Source organism: Parasteatoda tepidariorum, chromosome 4, assembly GCF_043381705.1.
Source record: "Parasteatoda tepidariorum isolate YZ-2023 chromosome 4, CAS_Ptep_4.0, whole genome shotgun sequence".
Lineage (NCBI taxonomy): Eukaryota > Metazoa > Arthropoda > Arachnida > Araneae > Theridiidae > Parasteatoda > Parasteatoda tepidariorum.
In genome coordinates this window covers 72,739,927-72,759,787 of record NC_092207.1, presented here as the reverse complement: position 1 = coordinate 72,759,787, position 19,861 = coordinate 72,739,927, and the positions used below count along the sequence as shown (strand labels likewise).

The 19,861-nt window shown below is 27.6% G+C and overlaps 1 protein-coding gene across 2 annotated transcripts in view; it reads left to right on the top strand.

The window, feature by feature from the left end:
* The window catches only part of LOC107439629 (vasculin), a 28,700-nt gene that overhangs the window by 5,715 nt on the left and 3,124 nt on the right, over positions 1-19,861 (top strand). The window contains exons 3-14 of one of the 2 annotated variants that reach the window (XM_043040100.2): positions 3,059-3,161; positions 4,594-4,873; positions 5,099-5,204; positions 7,020-7,158; positions 9,030-9,172; positions 9,900-10,052; positions 10,143-10,209; positions 11,957-12,067; positions 12,812-12,993; positions 14,656-14,829; positions 17,814-17,938; positions 18,953-19,088. In XM_043040100.2, the coding sequence (XP_042896034.1) occupies positions 5,133-5,204; positions 7,020-7,158; positions 9,030-9,172; positions 9,900-10,052; positions 10,143-10,209; positions 11,957-12,067; positions 12,812-12,993; positions 14,656-14,829; positions 17,814-17,938; positions 18,953-19,088 (1,302 nt within the window). In that variant the 5' untranslated portion in view covers positions 3,059-3,161; positions 4,594-4,873; positions 5,099-5,132. Of the gene's footprint in view, positions 1-3,058; positions 3,162-4,593; positions 4,874-5,098; positions 5,205-7,019; positions 7,159-9,029; positions 9,173-9,899; positions 10,053-10,142; positions 10,210-11,956; positions 12,068-12,811; positions 12,994-14,640; positions 14,830-17,813; positions 17,939-18,952; positions 19,089-19,861 lie in introns of both variants that reach the window. The other variant, XM_043040098.2, reaches the window with a different exon arrangement.

Genomic DNA, 19,861 nt, shown 5'->3' with positions numbered 1-19,861 from the left:
CAGTTTTCTAAAATCAGTTCTTCCTAGGAATAAAAAGGGCAGGGTGCTTTTTCACAGAAAAAGGCACTTTGAGTTTGTATTAAAAAGGCACTGTGAAAATTTATCAAAATATGTAATATTATTTAATCTTCAATTTTTATATTATCCTCTTATACTATTTTATGTGTATATTTGAAAAAGTAATTCTCACAGATTATCAAAATAACACAAAAATTAAAACCTTTTGAGAAAATAATAAAAGAAAGCTAAAAGACAATCTCTGTGTATAAATTTTCTTTGAAAAAAGTTAGCTAAAAATGATGAATTAATGAAAAACTTTAAAGCTTTTTCCAGTATCTAGAGAAAATAAGCATTTAAAGGTGAATTTTTAAATTAAGGATATATGTTTAAAATAAGAATGGTGAAATTTAAAATCATCAAAAAACTAATTGATATCCCCCAATAAAAGTGAATATCTCTGGGACAGAATATCATGCAAATTTTAACTAGACAACATAAAGAAAATCTTAGTAAATTGAAGGAAGAAGCTTAATTTGAGGTACCTAAAAGTTCAAAATTTTTCTGAAGAATTGGCACAAAATACATATTGTGAAAGATTTTTTTTAATGCTCAATTTTGGCTCATTTTATATCAATGAATAGTTATCTGCTGCTACAAATTTATTTTTCGTGTCTGATTATTGTAATTATATTATATTATTGTATTTAAAAAATTAAATAAAAGCTTCAATTTTCCAAAATATTTTAACAAAGAAATATTGAATTGTATTAAGAAATACTTTTAGAAAATGTTACATACACTCGAATAACTAAGAAAACAGTATATCATTATGATGACTATCAATTAATCCTCCTCACTGTGTTAACCACCGGTTACTCTTAGTTTCCTTTGATGTGTGTGTCATAAATAGCAGTAGCAAAGAAGAGAAAAAAAGTTTCCTTCAATTAAATGATCTCTTTATTGCTTTTTATTCAAATCTTTCACATTATGAGTTTCTAATATTAATCATTTAAAATGATTGTTTATCTTGAACTTCAATGACACATAAAAGTGTTTTGTAATATGTTTTATTATTAGGAACAAAATTTATTTTGTGATGTAAAAGATTCAGCATAAGTGATTTTGAAAATTTTTAGATCATATTTAAAAAGTGTCTTAATGTATGTGATCTGCAGTACTTAAAATTTGAAATCATTTGATTTAAATCATCATGAAACAATGAAACATCATGAACATGAAACATCAATCTTTAAATTTCTAAAAATAATCTAATTAAAAATTTAATTACTTTAAAAGCATTATTTGCTTGTTAACCAGTTAATAATATTGTTACTGTTATTGATAAACCTTTAACTGTTGAATTAATGTACTGATACAAATATTCATTATAACATAAAATGTTATTATTTTTCTATCACACAAAACACATATTCACTCACATATGTAGGCTTATAAGCTCTCGTCAAATAAGAGTAGTCAGCACAAATAAGAGAAAAGCAACACAAAGATACACCCAGAATTATAGCGGGATTCAAATTCACCACCTTAACGCTACACAGAGCTTTTAGCAGGACAAAATCCACCACGCGCCATTGCCCATTGCTGAATGAAATAATATCACCTTGTGATAAAAACTAACTCTGAAGGTCAATTTCATTAAAAGCAGACAAATGTCATATTTGTTACCATTTTTTTTTTTAAATTTTAGCAAATTAAATTTTTTGTACTGAAACTGAAATTTTTTTTTCTTTCAATTTCATGAAAAACTTAACATTAAAATAATTATATTTTTAATGAGTAGTTAAATCAGGCTAACTTTCTTTAACTGTCATGTTTGTCACGTTAGTAAATATTTTTTTAAAGAGTATAAAAAAGATACTTAAATTTTATAACTTGATTATTTCATATCTATGAATGTCTTGTTTTGTTTAACTGAAATTTCTAAACCTAAGTTCAAAATAAGTGCCATTTCAGAATAATTAGTCATATTGGTTAGACAGACACTCAATCCATTTCTGTTACGGCCTATTTTATTAATTAAAGTGTTTCTTACCTAAACTGAAAGTTTTGCATTATTTTTAATTTAAATATACACAGCTAAATTTGTGAAGATATCTTCATCGCTAATATTGTGCAAAAGAAAGTTGTCCCTGGTTATGTCTGTTACCATTGGATTGACCTGTGACATGTATTCCATAAATTTTTAATAGAATGTGACATTGAGGCCATCAATTCCCAACATTTTAATTGTAGGAGAAAAACAATTTTTTTTTTATTAATCTTTACTGTTCGTAAGTAGTACAGGGTGCATAGCGTTTTTAAAAAGTGCTTATTTTTGATTTTCGTTTTTTAAAAGCCCTTAAAGGTGATTTTTTCATTGGGTGTTTTTTAAAAGTGCTTAGTTTTCCCTTTTTTAAAATGAGATTTTTCCATGACCATGTTAATTTTCACTATGAATTATGCAAAAAAGATACATTGTTCTATTCAACGTTTTCACAATTAATTCAACCCCAATCTATTTCGGCGTATTGTCAGTTCGTAGTGTATGAAAACGCCATTCGTTTTGCATTATTCAAAATTTCATGATTTTTGACAATTGTCAAAAACAATACCAAAAGGGTTTTTTTTTTTATATGATGGTTAAAAATTATAAAACCGTCAGTTGTCAAAAACTTTCCAACCCAGCCTAATTATGATATTTTTTTAAAGTGCTTAAAAATATTTNGGATTTCTTTTGATATTCTTGTACATTAAGCTATTCTTTGTCAGATAACTTACAGTACTTGTGTGATATAAATTAATTTTAAAAGCCTAATGGCATTTTAGCATTTTGCTAAAACTTTTTTTCAGATTTTAGCTTTTTTGCTAAGGAATTTTTAGACTCAGCTTAAACCCTGACCCAGCCTAATTATGATATTTTTTTAAAGTGCTTAAAAATATTTCTTGAGTGCTTGAAAAGTGCTTATTTTTTGTTGAATAATTTGGCTACACACCCTGTTGTATGTTAGTAATTTTTATGAGTATTTCAATAGTAAACTTGGCGTAAATTTTTTTGTAGGTATATTTAAAGATTGTGAGAAGCTGACTAATATCCTAAGTGGTGACAGAAATCTGAGGCATATACAAAAAGCAGTACAATTTTATGATATAATTATTAAATTGTAAGTAGTAATTTTTATTTATTATAACTTTTATTTTTCAGAAGCCTTTAAAATATTTTTTTTCTGAATATTTAATTAATGTTGATGAAGATAAAATTACTTTTACCCACGATTATTGTAGTAAGCTACATTTAGATATGCCGCTGACCTTTATGTCTGAATCCCTAGTTAATTGAAGTTCAACAGATTCGAGTTAGCAAAAGTGCTTTTCAGAATTTATGACTGTTTGTCATTTTCATGTAGTTAGATCTTAAAAATTTCATATATTCATAATATTCACAAACGGTGTCGAGAAAAATTTGTCGCAACGACTGACATTTTTTAAAATATTAATTATTTAAAATGAATTATGTGGTCGAATTCCCCATATTCTACCTGGTATGTTTAATAATCAATTTAGAGTTATATAAAATTTAAAACAAAAAGTTTTTTTGAACAAATTCTGTCAAAATTAGCTGGCGAGACAGAGTTAACTAGTTACAAAATGTCAAATTGCTTGTAGAAAGTTTTATACTGAGAAAGTTTTTATGTTTGATGAAAGCTTTTCATTTTACCAAAGTCATTTCATTTTATCTGTGGTTCTATGGTTTTTTGAATTCCATATTTAAAAAAAATATTATCAAGGGAGCCACTTAGGAACACATTTAATGATGATTTATGGTGCATAATTCAGAGAAGTTTCATGTCAATGATGATTCTTCATCTTAATGATATCATTAACAATCTTAAATTAGGTTTCATGTCCAACAGTTGAATTCACAGTTTTAGAGCTGAATCTAGTCTAGATTTCAATTTGTGTTTAGTCTAGGAGTGCGCAACCTATGGTCTGCTGGCCACACGCGCCCCATCGACTGTTGATGTGCTGCCCGCAGAAACTTCTGAAAGCAATAAAAAATTTCTTTTAAGCTGGTTTTTGTATAAACATTATAAATTTTCTTTTATTAAAACATTAAATTAAAACTTATATTACTCTATAAAATGCGTTTTTTTTTTTTTTTTCATTTTTATTCTGTAAGCTCCTTTATGGTTAGAATTTATATCCTTCTTCCAATATATATATATATATATGTAATATATAAATTTAAATTAAATAAATTCCAATAATTAAAAGTATTTAATTTTTTGCAAATATGTTGATACTGATAAAAATATTTGCTCCTTAGAACACTAATGTTTAGATAAAAATTATCATATTTGCCATTAACATGACTAAATAAGCGTGTGACCCTTCATTAATCTACCTGCTGTGCAAGTGGCCCTTTACTCAAAAAAGTTGTGCACCCCTATTTAAGTCTATAAACATAATTCTAATCAACACTTTTTTTGTCTAATCATTTATATTAATGATAACAATATTCACAAAATAATGTTGTAAATGAATTAAATATCTGTTCCCATTACAATATATTGATGTCTTGTTTTTTTTTTCCAGGTGAAAATGCATCTTTATTGATTTTATGTAATCTTACCATCATGGACAGCTAACCCATGTGACACTCTTTTCTGTGTTGTAGAGATTAATAAGCATCAACTTCAGTTCCAAATGTAGGAACTGTTTTTAGATATCTTTTTAAATTGTCCACTCTAGTGGTCGTGATAAATCATCCAAGCTGATCGTATTTTCATTATTTTACTCGTTCATTCCTCACAAAAGCACAAGGTGGCGGCTGAATCCAGCTTAGCTAAAAGGCTTTTGACTGGGAAACCAGCAGGTAATATTTTCCCGTCTATTTATTATCTAATACATATTTTGTTGCAGTTCTGTTTTTGTTTATCAGTTTAAAATTTTGTTGTTTCCTTATTTCTTAGAGCCTAAAACTGTATTGTTTCCTTTTTTCGTAGAGAATAAAACTGTATAGTGACCTTTTTAGTGCTTAAAATTATATGTTGTCCTTCTTTCTTAAAACCTAAAATTGTGCTGTTTCCTTCATTCTTAGAGCCTATCATGGTTTTTGTTGGGTACATCCACTGATGGCGAATAAAAACCCTCCTGCACATGATTTTGCACCAGCGTGGCTCAAGATACCCACTTATAATAGTTATGTAAGTGAACTAAATTATTATTATTATTATATTTTGAATAAATTTTGAGAACAATCTGTAACAGAACTGGTCTGTTTAAGGGCCCTTCAGAAAAGAACTTTCACTGAATTCTTGAATCCTATTTTGATTGTTCTTTTGTGATTAGCATTCACACTTGTTTGCATTGTTGCAATTCAAAAATTAATTTTCATGCATGTAAACATGTGAATAATTGATAAAATAGAAAATAAAACATTATCATAAATTGATAAGATAGGATGAGTAATTGATAGACTCTTTCAAATGAACAAAAAAGAAAAAAAAAGCTGACTTAAGTTGAATGATGCAAGAATGAAGAATAGACCATTTAGTTTATTTTACATTTAAAATGTTCATTTAAATGATCTATATGAGAATGTTTTTATTTTTAAAAACTCATCTTATATAGTTGTTTTAATAGAAAATATGTATTTTGTAGAAGTGTTATTAATTATTCACAAATATTATTTTGGTACAATTCCAAGACAGTTGTTAAAAAATAATAACAAATAAAGATGAATTGAAATTGAAAATTTGACCTGAATTCTAATAAGTTTTTAAATTTAAAACTTGCTTTTTTAGTATTACTTTTCTCTCTATTTTTTTTTTCATTGCAGACTTTTTAAATGTTGTGAGGAATTTATTAGCTTTCAACTGAATTGTTTTTTGTTACTTTTTCATGAAACTGAAAATTGTAGGAAGACATAAGACTCTGCTTTGATTGGTTCAAAAGTTTCTTACAAAGACTGATTTTGTGTATTTTCATGACATTCAAGGGGTTAGAAGAAATATATAAAACTTTTTTTTCTTGTGTAATATGTATATAATATGGGGGGAAAAAACTTGCGCATTTAAATATGTAACCCCAAAGCAATAAAATATCCTAAAATTATGGTAGACTTTTAAATGTGCTTAAATATTTAGAACTGCCTATAAATTAAATTATAAACTAAGACAGCAACACAAAAACATACTTTCTCTGATAAAACCTATTGTTTTTTTCATTTTTCTAATTTTAGACTCAAAATAAGTTAGCTGCAGTCTGAAAAATCAGTTCAAATAGTTTTGTCAAGAAAGTATGCATCTCAATCCTTTAATGTTTACTTAATTTGTGCACATTTCCCCTTATTCCAGAATTTTTATGAAAATCCAAACTTTTTATTCACAAACTATAAGAGTTATTTATCCTAACATACATTGCCAAGATAGTTTTGCATTCTATAATATTTTGTATTCTATTTTTGAATAGCTTCAGTTTTGAATAGTTTAGAGTTTGAATAGTTTTAGAGGATGGCTTACAGTTTTTTGATAAGATCCAAAATTTGAATCAAGCTCATTGTGTGAAAAATTTTAAATCAACAGTTGTACTTTTAAAGTTTATTTAGCAGAAGTTATTTGATCAATTTTGTACAAATTTTTAATTTTTCTCATTTTATATTGCTAGAATTAAAATTATGTAAAAATTTATATCTTTTGATCATATTTAAATCCTTCAATCATATTTATCTACCCTTTGAACCATAAAGCTTTATTCTTAGTACTTGGATATCTCATTGTTAAATTAAAAGTTATTGACGGCAATGTTTTTTTAGGCTCACTATGCTCACTTGGTTCAACTTATTAGTTAGCTGTTGTAGGTTGAATAAGAACATAAAAACTAGTAGTTATATTTGTAGGCTGAATTTGAGTTTTAATATTTATCACAATTTTCAACTTACTATTTATATTTAAAGATTGTAAAATAATTATGGCTATGTGTAATGCATATAAATAAAAATCATAATATCTTTCTTTTAGAAGCCCTCTGGTGCATCCAGCGAGCGTGGCGGACATACTAGTCGTAGAGATGAACATAGCTTTGGTTTCACCCGCCACAAAGAAAGTGATCCTCTAGCTTATCACTCATATTTTAATGAATGCAGAAAAGATAGGGATGGTAAGTTTGTAAAGAGGATTTGTATTTATAAATTAAATATTCTTTCTTAAGCTATCTTCACAAAATGTTAAAAACCCTTAATTCTGTTTAATAATTTTTTCATTGGTCGATCCATGCGAAGATTGGAGCCATTTTGTTTATTCATAAAGTTCAAACTTTAAAAAATGGCCCCTTCACAAAATTCAAATTCGTAAAAGTGTCTTTATGAACTTTCACTTAATAAAAATGATCACTCAAAATTGTTCTATGGTGGATTTATCTTAAAAACTATCAGAAAACAGCAAGGTTTTACCACAGCACTGTCACAAATCAAACTCAAATTTGCAAGTTGTGTGATGGCATATTAAAAATAGCAGAGTTTGAAAAGCCTTGTGGAAAAGGCTGAAAAAAAGCTAAATAACTTCAGAAAAACTGTTATCCAATGACATGAAATTGCGATGGAATCCCCAGGAAGCATACACGACAGAAAGTGATAACTCTATTTCCAACCTCGTAGTAACATCTAAAGAATGCCAAAATTTAAAAAAACGTGTATAAGGGGTTGAAATAATGGTGAATGATTGCCAGAAAGAACTATCATCAAACTATGTAAAATTGTGATAAACTCATTACGAATGGAATGCTTTGAAAAAGATAACTTAAATTCAAATTTGCGTGTTGTAACAATGTATCAGAATTAATTTGACAACTGTCCGAGAAAGATCAGAAAACTGTGTGAATTTACAAGCTTCAAATTTTGACAAAAAATAATGTTGCTTAACTTCCTTAAATAATGTTTGTTCAGAATGTTTCTTAAACATTTTTCATAAAATCTTCTTAGTTTTATATTTTTGTATTCGATAGTTTGTAGGTTCAAAGAGGGAAAAGTTTGCACTACAAAATTTTTTTATCCCGGTGGTAGTGAGGAACTGTGGCAGTAACTTTTTTAATATTGAGAGATTTAAAATATTTTCTTTCTAAGAATTAGCACTAAATAGCTATAATGAAATATTCATATTTTAGTGGATTAGTCTATCTTAAGATAGGTATTGATAAAAATGCTCATAGTATTACATTCAGCTGTATGCTATGCTCATGAATAGAAAGAATATTCTTTGTACAGTGGAACATCGTTTATACGACGATCACTTATACGACGTTTACATTTATACGACGTTTACATTTATACGACGTTTTAGTGTGGTCCCAAATCATTCCTATTCCTTTCAATGTAAAAATATATTGTTTATACGACGCACAGAATCGGTTATACGTCGGTTTTTAGATTTTGCTCACGTTTATTTAATTTTTTATTTTTTCTTGTGTATTTTAAGAAAGGGCGGAATTTGCCAACATGAATGATACAGAAAAGGGTGCCAACAAGAATACGTGGATGACGACCGCAATCTTTACTAAATGACTGAAAAAACTAGACAATGCTATGAAGAATTTTGCAAAAACGAAACATTTTGCTATTCATCGACCAATGTCCAACGCACCCACCGATACTAATTANCAGCCAGCTAACTAAAACGCTATCGTTTATACGACGTTTTTCGGTGGTCCCTTCGGCGGCGTATAAACGATGCTCCACTGTATTTGGTTTTGTCTATAGCAATTGTGTGTTATTAAATCATTGTAATAAATTTCTCTTACAAAGTAATAAGCTTTTATAATACGTATACTAAAAATATATGTATTGAAAACCTACAGTTCTTTTAAAAGAATTTTTTCAACTCTGTTTGGGGCATCATTATTTATCATATTATGTCGTGTTTACTTTTTTCTGATCTTTTTAAAATTTTTACAGTATTTTTTAATTGATCTTTTGAAAGTTTCTTGTGTTAAATTTTTGTGACCTATTTAGAAAGTAATAAAATACTTTTTTTTAGACTACGAAGATGCATACCCTTCAGTCAACAATGTGCATTATTATGGTATGGATAATGGTTTCAACGGATGTAATAATCAAGCACTTCTCTCACGCAGACCGCATAGCAGGCATGACTTTCGTATTTCACTCTCATATGCAAAGGTAATTTTCATTTCATTCATATATATTAGAAGGGGGGGATATATTTGAAATGATAATTATTTTATCAAACATTAGTACACACTGATAAAATCTACATACTCACATATTACAAAAATGTTTTTATATTTATTTTGTCTGTTTTTATGTATATGTGTAAACTTTTCAATCGAGAATCTTTACAATTTTAACTTTATCTTCTTCCTTGTTAAATATTCAAAACTTGACGTTTTCTCAAAATTAATTATTCATTTCCTCTTATCTTTTTTTAAATTTAAATCTCAGGTATGTAAGAATTAAAATTTTATAATTTTCCCTTCTATCAACTGTAAAAGAAGCAGTATTTTCCCTCAATCTATTTAATAAACCAATTGTTATTACTAAGTTTTATTTCCTAAAATGAATAATTGTACCTATTTATTTTGTGAGATATCCCCTAATTTTTATATCGGAGCACTTTGTAATTTTTTTGTCACTAGGATGATTGTTCTCTCTTTAATGATAATTAAATAAATACTGTGCCCTCTTTCCCTGCCTAAATACCTGTTTTTATCCTTCCTCTCGGCTACGGCCCTTGCATATATGAAGAAAACACTAAAATTTAAAAAGAGAAAGTAATGAGCAGTCTATAACAACAGTCAGTTTATATTGTTAAAACAAAAATGGGTGTTAAATTTTCGAAAATTTCTCCTTTTAACTTCAGTTAATTTTTGAATTTATTCCTTTGCAGGCTGATGCTCCCAAACACATGACAAAGAATGGTAGTGGCTATTACCACAACAAAGGAAAGGGAAAATTGAATGACAATGGTTGTGTGAGTAACAATGGTATTGGTGATGGACGTGGTATGGGAGTGACCAGCAATAATTTCAATCAAGAATTTGTAAGTGTTTCTTTCATTATAACCATTACTCACTAATTCAAGATCAATATTTTAAGGATAAATGTTAATTTCTCTTCCCCTTAACTTTAGCCATCTCTGCAAGGAGACATCTCTGAAGAGCCAAGTACTGTTCCAGCTTTGAACGGCAGTGCTTGGGGTAAGTTGTCTTTATATTTGCCGTATTGTGAGATTGTATAAATCTAGTATTGTTTAAGGGGTTTTAGAGGTGATTCTAATTCTTCTGTCACCCATGTGACCTATGGTGAATTCTCTGAATGCAAGTTTTTTTAGTTCATTTGGTTATTGTAACTAATATTTAGAATTTTTATTTTATTCATTTAAATATCATTTATTGAATTTAGTTAAAAATGTTTGGTTTTTTTCAAACCTTAAAAATTAACACATTTTATATATTTCAGTGATTGAACAAAATGGAAAGAAAAAAAAACTCTTAATGCTAGTTTTATTGATTTAAACAAGAGGAAATTTATATTCGTTTAATTCTCCATATGTGTAATGTGGTAGATTGATGAGTTAGCAGTTAGCCTGATATTCCTGGTTGGAAAATGTTGTTCTAATTGTCCTATTTTTAACCTGGTGTCCTGGTTTTTTGTGTGTTTTTGCAACATCCTACTTTCTGTAAATATGTATTTTGATTTGAAGAATCGAACTATTATATTTGATCAAACCTTTTATTGCAAAAACCGACATTTCAAACAGAGGGACCATTCTCTAATAGTATTCAAGGTTCAAGAATGTAATCTCTACCTGCAGAATTAAATGTTTCAAGCTTTTTGGGAGTGCAGTAGTTATGAGTCAGAAGCTCTATTGACAAAATTTTCCATTACAAATTTTTATGGTAATGATTTTAGGAGTCGTACATATGTTTATTATTTTTAGCAAATGCAATAACAAATCCTGTAGGGTCGAGTTTTGTAGTTTCACGATTATTGATTTATCTCTTTTGCTTGAGTTAAAAAGGGAACCATTTCAAATAAACACATCATATCATAGAATTTTTAACTGGTGAATTGAGAGATCACATCCACTAAACTATTTTCATACAAAAATGTTAAGATATTTAATCTGTTTTAATTTCGAAATTATTGTAACCCTACTTTCAAATTATTTAATAAAATCTTGCACACTGCTACAAATTTTAATTAAATATTGGTATGAGGAAATATTAACTATTACATACTGGTTATTATAGTGAATAATAAACTTTATTTAAGAAAATAAGACATTTTAAATGTGCGAGAAAAGAATAAAATAAAGGGCTTTAAAACTTAAGATAGCAAAGTCATATTTAATAATCTAGATAGTCATATTTAATAATCTTAGAATCAAGTCTGAATTCTAAAATTAAAATCTGTTGTTGTTCATTTAATTGTTTTCTTCAGTTGAATCATAATTTTCATGTTTAAGGTTTTGTGTGCATTTGAATGTGTTTTTTTCCATTAAATCACACTATGGTAAATACATTTGTTATACATTTTAACATGTATGAGATTGTCAAATCGTTGAGTGTTAGCAAAGTTTTATGGTAGAAATATGGCTTTTGTTAGTAGCTGTAGCTTTTAACATTGAACATTGCTTGTTTAATAGTAGAATTGAGTGGAATAGTATCTTTTAAAATTGACCTCAATATAATTTCATTTATATTCAGTAATTTGTTTTCATAAAGTGCATTTACTTGAAAAATGGACTTTATGAAAACAAATCTAATCTTTCGCATATCTAAATAATGTTTCTCAGTAAGTTCTGATATATATGTCATGTTCTGATGACACTTTAATTATTGTGTATTCACTGTATTTTGAGCATCAATTCTATAGTTGGACTAATATTTCAAAAAAGAGATATTATTCCTAAAAGTTAATTTTCTAATTTTTTTCTTTCAGAAAAACCTAGAAATATCAAAATTAATAATACTGGAATTGGGAAAAAGATTCAACTTGTGAAAAAACCCGTTAAGGGAGAGAATTCTTGTGAGAGCTCCAGAAAAAGTCCAGGTAATTGTACAGTTTATTGTATTTTACTTTGATTTTGTTTTCTCATGATTATTGAAATTGTTTTTATTTGACTTATTTTATTTCTACTATTGTTATTCTGAGTGTACCATCAAGAATTTGTGTTCTGACTGACAAAATTTCAAAGAATATAAGAATTTCCATAATTTATTATTTTTACATGGTATTTTATTTTCTGGATACTAATTAGAAATTAATCTAGTTTTTCATAATGTTTTTGTAGTTTCTAAAATGTTACTCTGCAGACACTGTCAAATGCTTTTTCAAAGTATATAAAATTTAGGTAGCAGTGTTGTATGCTGTCATTCAATTGATTGTTCAACTATTGTTCTTGAAGTGTCAATTTGGTGGATGCATGCATTGTTGATTCTAAAGTTAGCCTGTTTTTTTTTTGTAATATACCTGGCCACCCTGACCTGAAGTTCAGAAGTTTTTATTTGACTTTAAATAAATAAATTTTCATTACATGTTGCATTTAAATTATTTTTTAATACATTTATTATTTCTGCTAATTTATTTTTTTCTCAAATTTTGAAGTCATTTAAACTATAAGTAACTTAGTTTTCATGTAATAGATTTATCCATAGTAGACTTGCATGTAATATTTTTTGTCCAAAATGTTGACTTTGCTCCCTGTCTGCTGGACTGTATCTGATGTTTTTAAAATCTGATATTTTTATCTGATGTTTTCTATTTTTTTAAAAAAATAATATTTTTTATTTACAGCATCTTCATCATCTGGACCTCTTACAAAATCCTCGAATACCATCTCTAGCATTACCAATCCGCACACTGTCATCGTCACTCCAGTTGCCAAAGGCAGCTCTCCAAATTGCAGAGCTCTCATCCCTGCCAAAAGTACTGTCATGAAAAAACCGATTAAGGAAACTCTGAAAATTACTAATAAGGTAGCATTTTCAATATTAAGTTTGTAATTACCATTATTATTCATGTAGGCTATCAAGCTCCATGGTTGCTTTTACAGCATCTTAATTCTTCTTTTACTTAAAAAGTTGATGTTTCTTCAAAAATTAGTCAATAAATAAAAACAAGGATCATTTTGTTTATGAAATAGGTTTTATAATTTTATGTAAGAACATTTTGTTATATGTAATAAAATGGGAGATTATTTAGATTTAAAAAATAATCAACTTTACTTAGGGAAAAAAAATAAACTTAGGAGTGCAAATTAAAATTGTGTGACTCAATAAGGAGAAATAAATGAGAAATAATTTTACCCATTTATGATATGAAACAATAACCCTACATCATTATAACGTCATTATATATTTAAAAAAATACATATTTAAAATTTATTATGCAAAATCGACTTAACAATATAAAAAAGAAAAAGAATATTTTCCGTTGTGTTAAATATAACACAAATGTTTTGTTTATTTGTTAGTTCGAAAATTTGTAGTTTAAATTCCTTAAGCTTATGAATGCAACTTTAAATTCAGTTTAATAAATTATTACATAATTATTTTGTAAATTTAAATTTCTAATTATTCCATATATTTTAATTTCTCTCTTTAGCACATATGCTACTTTATTCAAGAATTCTGTAAAAATTTAAAAATTTTGTTGCCATGTTAAGAAAAATTGTTATCAGAATTTTTTAACACTATGCAAACCTTGCTTTCTAAATATTTTGCCAAAGTTATTGTAACAAAAAAAAAAGAAGAAAAAAACTATAATTTTGGGGAAATTAAAAAAAAAAAAAAAAAAAAAAAAAAAAAAAAAANAAAAAAAAAAAAAAACAGGTTCTGGAGAAATATTAGGTTTTGAGAAGTTTCTGCACTCTTACTAGTATGCATTTTACAGTTTATTTTACTTGAAAAATTTTGTGGTTTTACATTACTTTGGATTTTTGAAATATAAATATTTATGAAAATGTTCACGTTTTGAAAGAATAATGCAGTGGGCACATTTTCTTCCATTTGAAAATCTTTTTTAATGATTTTGAATCTTTGCAATGTGGTTTTGACTGTTCCTTGTTTATACTCTGAATCTCTCACATTTCTGGCCCTCAAAGTCATCACTGTGTTCAAAATGCCTGTGATTTATGAAGCAGTCAACAGTTTTTTTTCCACATCTAAATAATAAAAGAGCATTCATAATCTGTTATTCTTCTATTGTTTGGCCTAATTTTATCACTCTATTCTAATAGTTTGTCTAGTATTAACTGTTTGGCTAAACTTGTCTTCTACCCTTTAACAGCATTATGCAGAAAATTCGCATTGTGAAGCTCAAATAGTTTTAAAAATTGTGGAAAGTGTAACACTTTGCAAATCCCACAATCAATTAAATTTTTTTTTTCACAGTTTACTTGTTAATGAAACAAAAAAATAAAATAATAAACAAAAATGTTAAATAAATAGCACTTTTGCTTACCAGTTGCAGGTTGTTATTCAATGTATTATATTTTTTATAATGTGTAATATGTGAATTTCTGTTAGTTCATTTGATGTCCTTCATAATTTATTCAAAAAAGCATGTGTATTTACACAGGAGTATGGATTTTAAAAATTGACTTTTAACTTTTTGTAAATTAGAATGTGATCTTCCAGAAGTCCTCCACTGCACCAGCTCCATCATCTCATTCCATGGAAATTTTAGTAAAACATCCAAAAGCACCAGGTAATAAATCTGAATTCTTAAAAGCCCTTCGCAATGAGACAAAAGAACAGGAAGAAAGTGAAAGAGATTTTTCTGAGAAAAATGACATCATCAAAAATAATAATGTAAGTAGCGATTTAAATTACTACTCTTATAAATTTTTGTGAAGAATTTTTTACTGGGAGTAATTTTTTTTTCCACATATAAATTTTGATAGTGCAAACCCTGATTTAACCAGATCCAGGGTTTTATGTAATGGTTGGTAAATCATTTAAGGGACTATAGATTTCAACCAAAATAAAAATAATTAGGTTTAATTTTAAAAAGCTTATATAAAACTGTTATCAGCTTAAATTGATTTAAACGGAAATGTGTTCTTTAACTTCTTATTAAAATTGTCAGTAAGAAAGTATTTGATTGCTCGTGATAATTTTATTCTCTTTAAAGTGTTTTAAAACCTTTTTTAATTCAAATCAATCAACAACAAAAAATTAATAAGTAATACGGAGTTACATTGTGAAGTTCCTCATCTTCATGAGTTGTGAAAACAATTAAAGGTAACCTCTTATTAAGTATTTTCCAGTGCAATTTTGTTCATATAGCTTTTTAGATAACTTTGGTTATCTCCAGTTTGTAGAGCCCCTTGATTTAACAGGGGAATAACTTTGTTTCCATAAGCAAGTTCTATTATAATATTGGATTTCAAACTTAAGTAACCTTAATTAAAAGCTTTTGTTTTCAATTCACCTTGGCCTATTCGCATTGTTTGTCATATTTATATTTTGTTAATATATTTCTTTTGAGAATGCTAGCTTGTATGAATTTTTAACAAAAATAAATAGGGTTGTAAATAGAAACAGATGAAAATATTTTCTTTAACATAATTTGCAATTTGTGTATTAAGCTTTAGTTTTCTTTTGTCTGTAGTTTTCTTATTAAAAAGACCAAGATTCTGAGTATATTTCAGATGCATTTTTTTTCCTTCAAAATTTAATTTTAAATAAGGGCAAAAAATAATGAGTAATGCATATGAAAAATAACAGAAGAAAGATGAAAAATTTTTGGTCTTTTAATGACTAAAACATAACACACTTTGTAACTATAAAAATTTTTGACAAGCAATTATTTCATAACTATAATTTCAAGATTGAAATAAGTATATTGTAAAAATCAAAATTTTAGCAGTGTGTATGAGGACAAATTATTTATATGATTATGCAAATAATTCGTATTATTAATTGATTATTAGTTACATTAACATTGCATTTATTTATTGAAAATTAATTAGTGAGTAACTAGCAATTCAGGGTTGAAACAGCTGCTCAAAAATGCTCTGAACCGAAATTTCTGCTCAAAACTATTCCAAAATTTTACTTCTTCCAAAAATTGCTCAAAATCTCTGATATAATTCATTGAGCAAAAAACACAAATTTAGCCCCTAATTTTAAAATTCATAAGAAATTTTGAGGTTGTTTGTTTCATAGAGACATTTGAGAAATGAAATTTTCTCATTAGTAAATACAGTCAAACCCCGCTATAGTGAACACGGTTTATATTGAACTCCCGGATATAGTGAACGAACGTTCGGTCCCGTGCCTTGCTATACTCGGATAATGTTATTTTTTGTGGATATAGTGAACCAAAAAAAGTGAGGAAGTTGGATATAGTGAACTTTTTTCTGTCTTCGATTGATTTTTTTAAAATTTTTTTTTAAATAATTTTGAAATTTCTACTTCAAATTAAATACATATACCGATTTTCAAAACCATCTATAGAGGGGAATGTAGCAATAAGCATTTTTTCTTGTTTGCTTCTTTTATCTCACTTTCCCATCCCTAAACAAACCAAGCAGATGTTTCCAACCCAGGCAGACGATGCACCTGTAAGGTGTCAGTGGGATCAATATGCATTTTTTTCAGAAGGAATGAGTAATTATTCATTATTGGTCAAAGAGTTGGACACTAATATGTGTTGATAAGGCCATCATTTCAACTCCTTTTTGCTCTCAGTTCAGTTAAAATAAATCCTGCAAACAAGTGTCTCCAATTTAACTATGGCTAGCAGTAAACGTAAAACGTTCTCCATTGATGATAAAATGGGCATAATCAGAAAAATTGAAAATGCATGCAATCAAGCTGATATTTGCAGGGAATATAAACTATCCAAATCTGCAGTTTGTAACATATGGAAAAATAGGCAATTAATAATTTCTGCTCATGAAAAAAATTTAGATGGCAGAAAAAAGTTGAGAAAAGCAGATCACAAGGATGTTGAAGAAGCATTACTGAAGTGGTTCAGCATTCAAAGAAGCCGCAATCTTCCAGTATCTGGACAAATGTCGATGAATTTGCTAAGCGATTTTATGAGATTACTTTTATGTGCTCGAATGGCAGGTTAGACAGGTTTAAAAAGCGGAATAACAGAAATTCAGGAAAAATTATCTGAGAGTCGGGAAGTGTTTCCATATCTGATGTTGAGGATTGCTCATCAGCTAAAGATTACTAATTTTTTTGTACGCAAGATGAAGAGTAATGAAAAATAACACATTTTTTGCCGCTACATAATATTTTTCCGTCATTTATTTGAATAATGTGTAATAAAAGGGAGGAGTTAAGGAACCATTAGTTAAATAGACTGTGTAACGGATATAGTGAACTCCCGGTTATAGTGAACCGAAACTTCGGTCCCTTGAAGGTTCACTATAGCGGGGTTTGACTGTATTATATATATTAATAAATTATTTAATATTATAGCTACCTGAAAGGCATCAAATAATAACTAAGCTTTATTAATTGTGTTTGCATATAACTTTCAGATTTGTGTACGATTTTGTTTAGTACTGATTTAGTGATTTTTTTTTCACACTTTACGAAGAACAGGCATTCAACTAGTATGGTATAAAATATTGATTTATGAGCTGAAATATGTGCAACACTCTAATTTTACAAGTGCAATTCTGCTCTGAATATAAAAACTATTTGTTCCAATCTATTCTAAGAACTAAATTTATCTCTGCAAAAATTCATTTTTTTCTGTTCCAAAATGATTATGATGCTGTTCCATCTGGTGATGCCTTATAATAGTAATGTGTGTATGTTCTTTCCTTTAGGAATCTATGGAGAGCCCTTCCGAAGAACCACATGTAAATGGCATTGATATTTCTAAATTATCATTTAATGACAGTGATGATAGGGAAAAGAGTTTTCTATCCAGCTCTCTTGAAGCAGAAGAAAGGTAACATATAATTTTGCTTTTAAAGAATCTTTTAATTAAGGATGTAACGAATATTCAGCTATTTTTGGTATTTGGCCCTTTTGCCTAATCGATTAGCCGAATATTTGGCCCAATATTCGTCAAAATATTTTACGACAGTTTTTCGGAGTTTCAATTTATTTAATAAAGAGTAATCTAGAATGGTACTGTTTACTATACAGTATTAAAAATAGCTTTTACGCATATTTGTTAAGTTCTTAAACTTGCAAATTTATTTCCTGAAAGACAAATGAAAAAGCAAAATTTGAAGAATTGAAAGTAGATTACTTAATATTGAACCACAAGTTTCGTACAGCTGATTTATTTTTTTTCTCTTTTAAATAATATTCAGGCAAGTCAACTTTGTCAGTTTTTCAAAATTTTTTGTTTGTTTTAAATATTGAGAATACTTTTGTTTTATTTTTGTTGCTTTTATTATTGCTCAGCATTTTATTAGAATTTCTAAAAGACTTGATTCTTTTGCTGTTACTTTTTTCCTGTACGGTACTATAGGTAAACGATATCATAAACTGTTATTGAGATGAATTAAGATTTATTTTTCTGTTCTGTATATAATCTTTTTTTAATGGGCATTTTATGATAGCGGGACATTTTAAAATGAGTTTCTGATAGACTATATTTCTTAACATTTTATGGATCCTTTTTTTTTTCTTCGAGAAAATTCATTTTTAGCATTAAAGTTTTATTTTAAGAATTAAAAGGATTTTTTTTTTCAACTTTCAATTTAAGTTTTTTTTTTTTTCAATAGATGAAAATTTTCTCTTACGGCATCAAACTAATGTTTTGAGAATAAACTTCAAGAAACACCCTTTATGTTGATTAATGAAAATTGTTTTTGTTTATTATTGCTTTTTCTTTATTCAATTTATAACTACATTGTTAATCGTTAGAAAAATATTTATAATCATTGTCTCTCGTTAATAAATATTTTCGTATTAAGTAATGCTCTTGTTAAAATTTCTAATTGTTGCTTAGGTTGTTGCGTGAAATGGGATGGAAAGAGGAAGTGTCAGATGATGAAAATTATGCTCCTTTAACTGAAGATGAATTGCGTGAATTTCAAGAGTTTCGTGTTAGATCTGAAACAGAGAAGAAATCAGATGCAGAAAAGGTAAACATTTGTTTTCGTTGTTTAGGCATAACGTTTTACTTTGAGACTTAACTATGAAAAATGTATCTACTAATTCTGAATTAAAGAAAATCAAAATCTTTTCCTTTTAAATAGTTAATTTTTTTTCCTTTCCCCTATTTCTTAATACAGTATACGTGTTTGTTTACTTCTTTAAAAATGTTGATTTACTTGTTTCTGAAAAGTTTAATATAAATTCAATATCTTCTCATACTTAATAATTTAACTACAATAGAATGAGAAGTAGAATTTAAAGAAAAATCATTATGCAGAATCAAAAAAAGGTTTAAAAAAAATAATATTTTTTTAATTTAAATTTAAAATTTAGTTTGATTTATAATAAGGCTGAGTGCTTTAACTAAAATAAACGATGGAGATGTGCTTCATTACTTTTTGACATCTCCTTAATTTATATAGACTTGATGTTTTATTTATCTTTCAATAATTATTGAGGTTCAGTCAGTAAATGACTGGGATACCTGAAAGTGACATGGTGTGGGTACCTCGATCCTTATATGTTGTTGAAATGTGGTTTTGGTTAGCAACTGTTCTTTTGTTTCTATTCTGAGTAAGCCAAGTATCAATTCTCTTAAGTGATACATTCTACATTCTTTCGCAAAGATTTCAACTATTTCACTATATATTTCTTACTTAAAACAAAGACTGGCATGAGGCCACATACAACATAAACTAATTATGTATCGATGTTGCCAGGTACAAATAACAAAAATATATCACAGTTACAATAAAATACA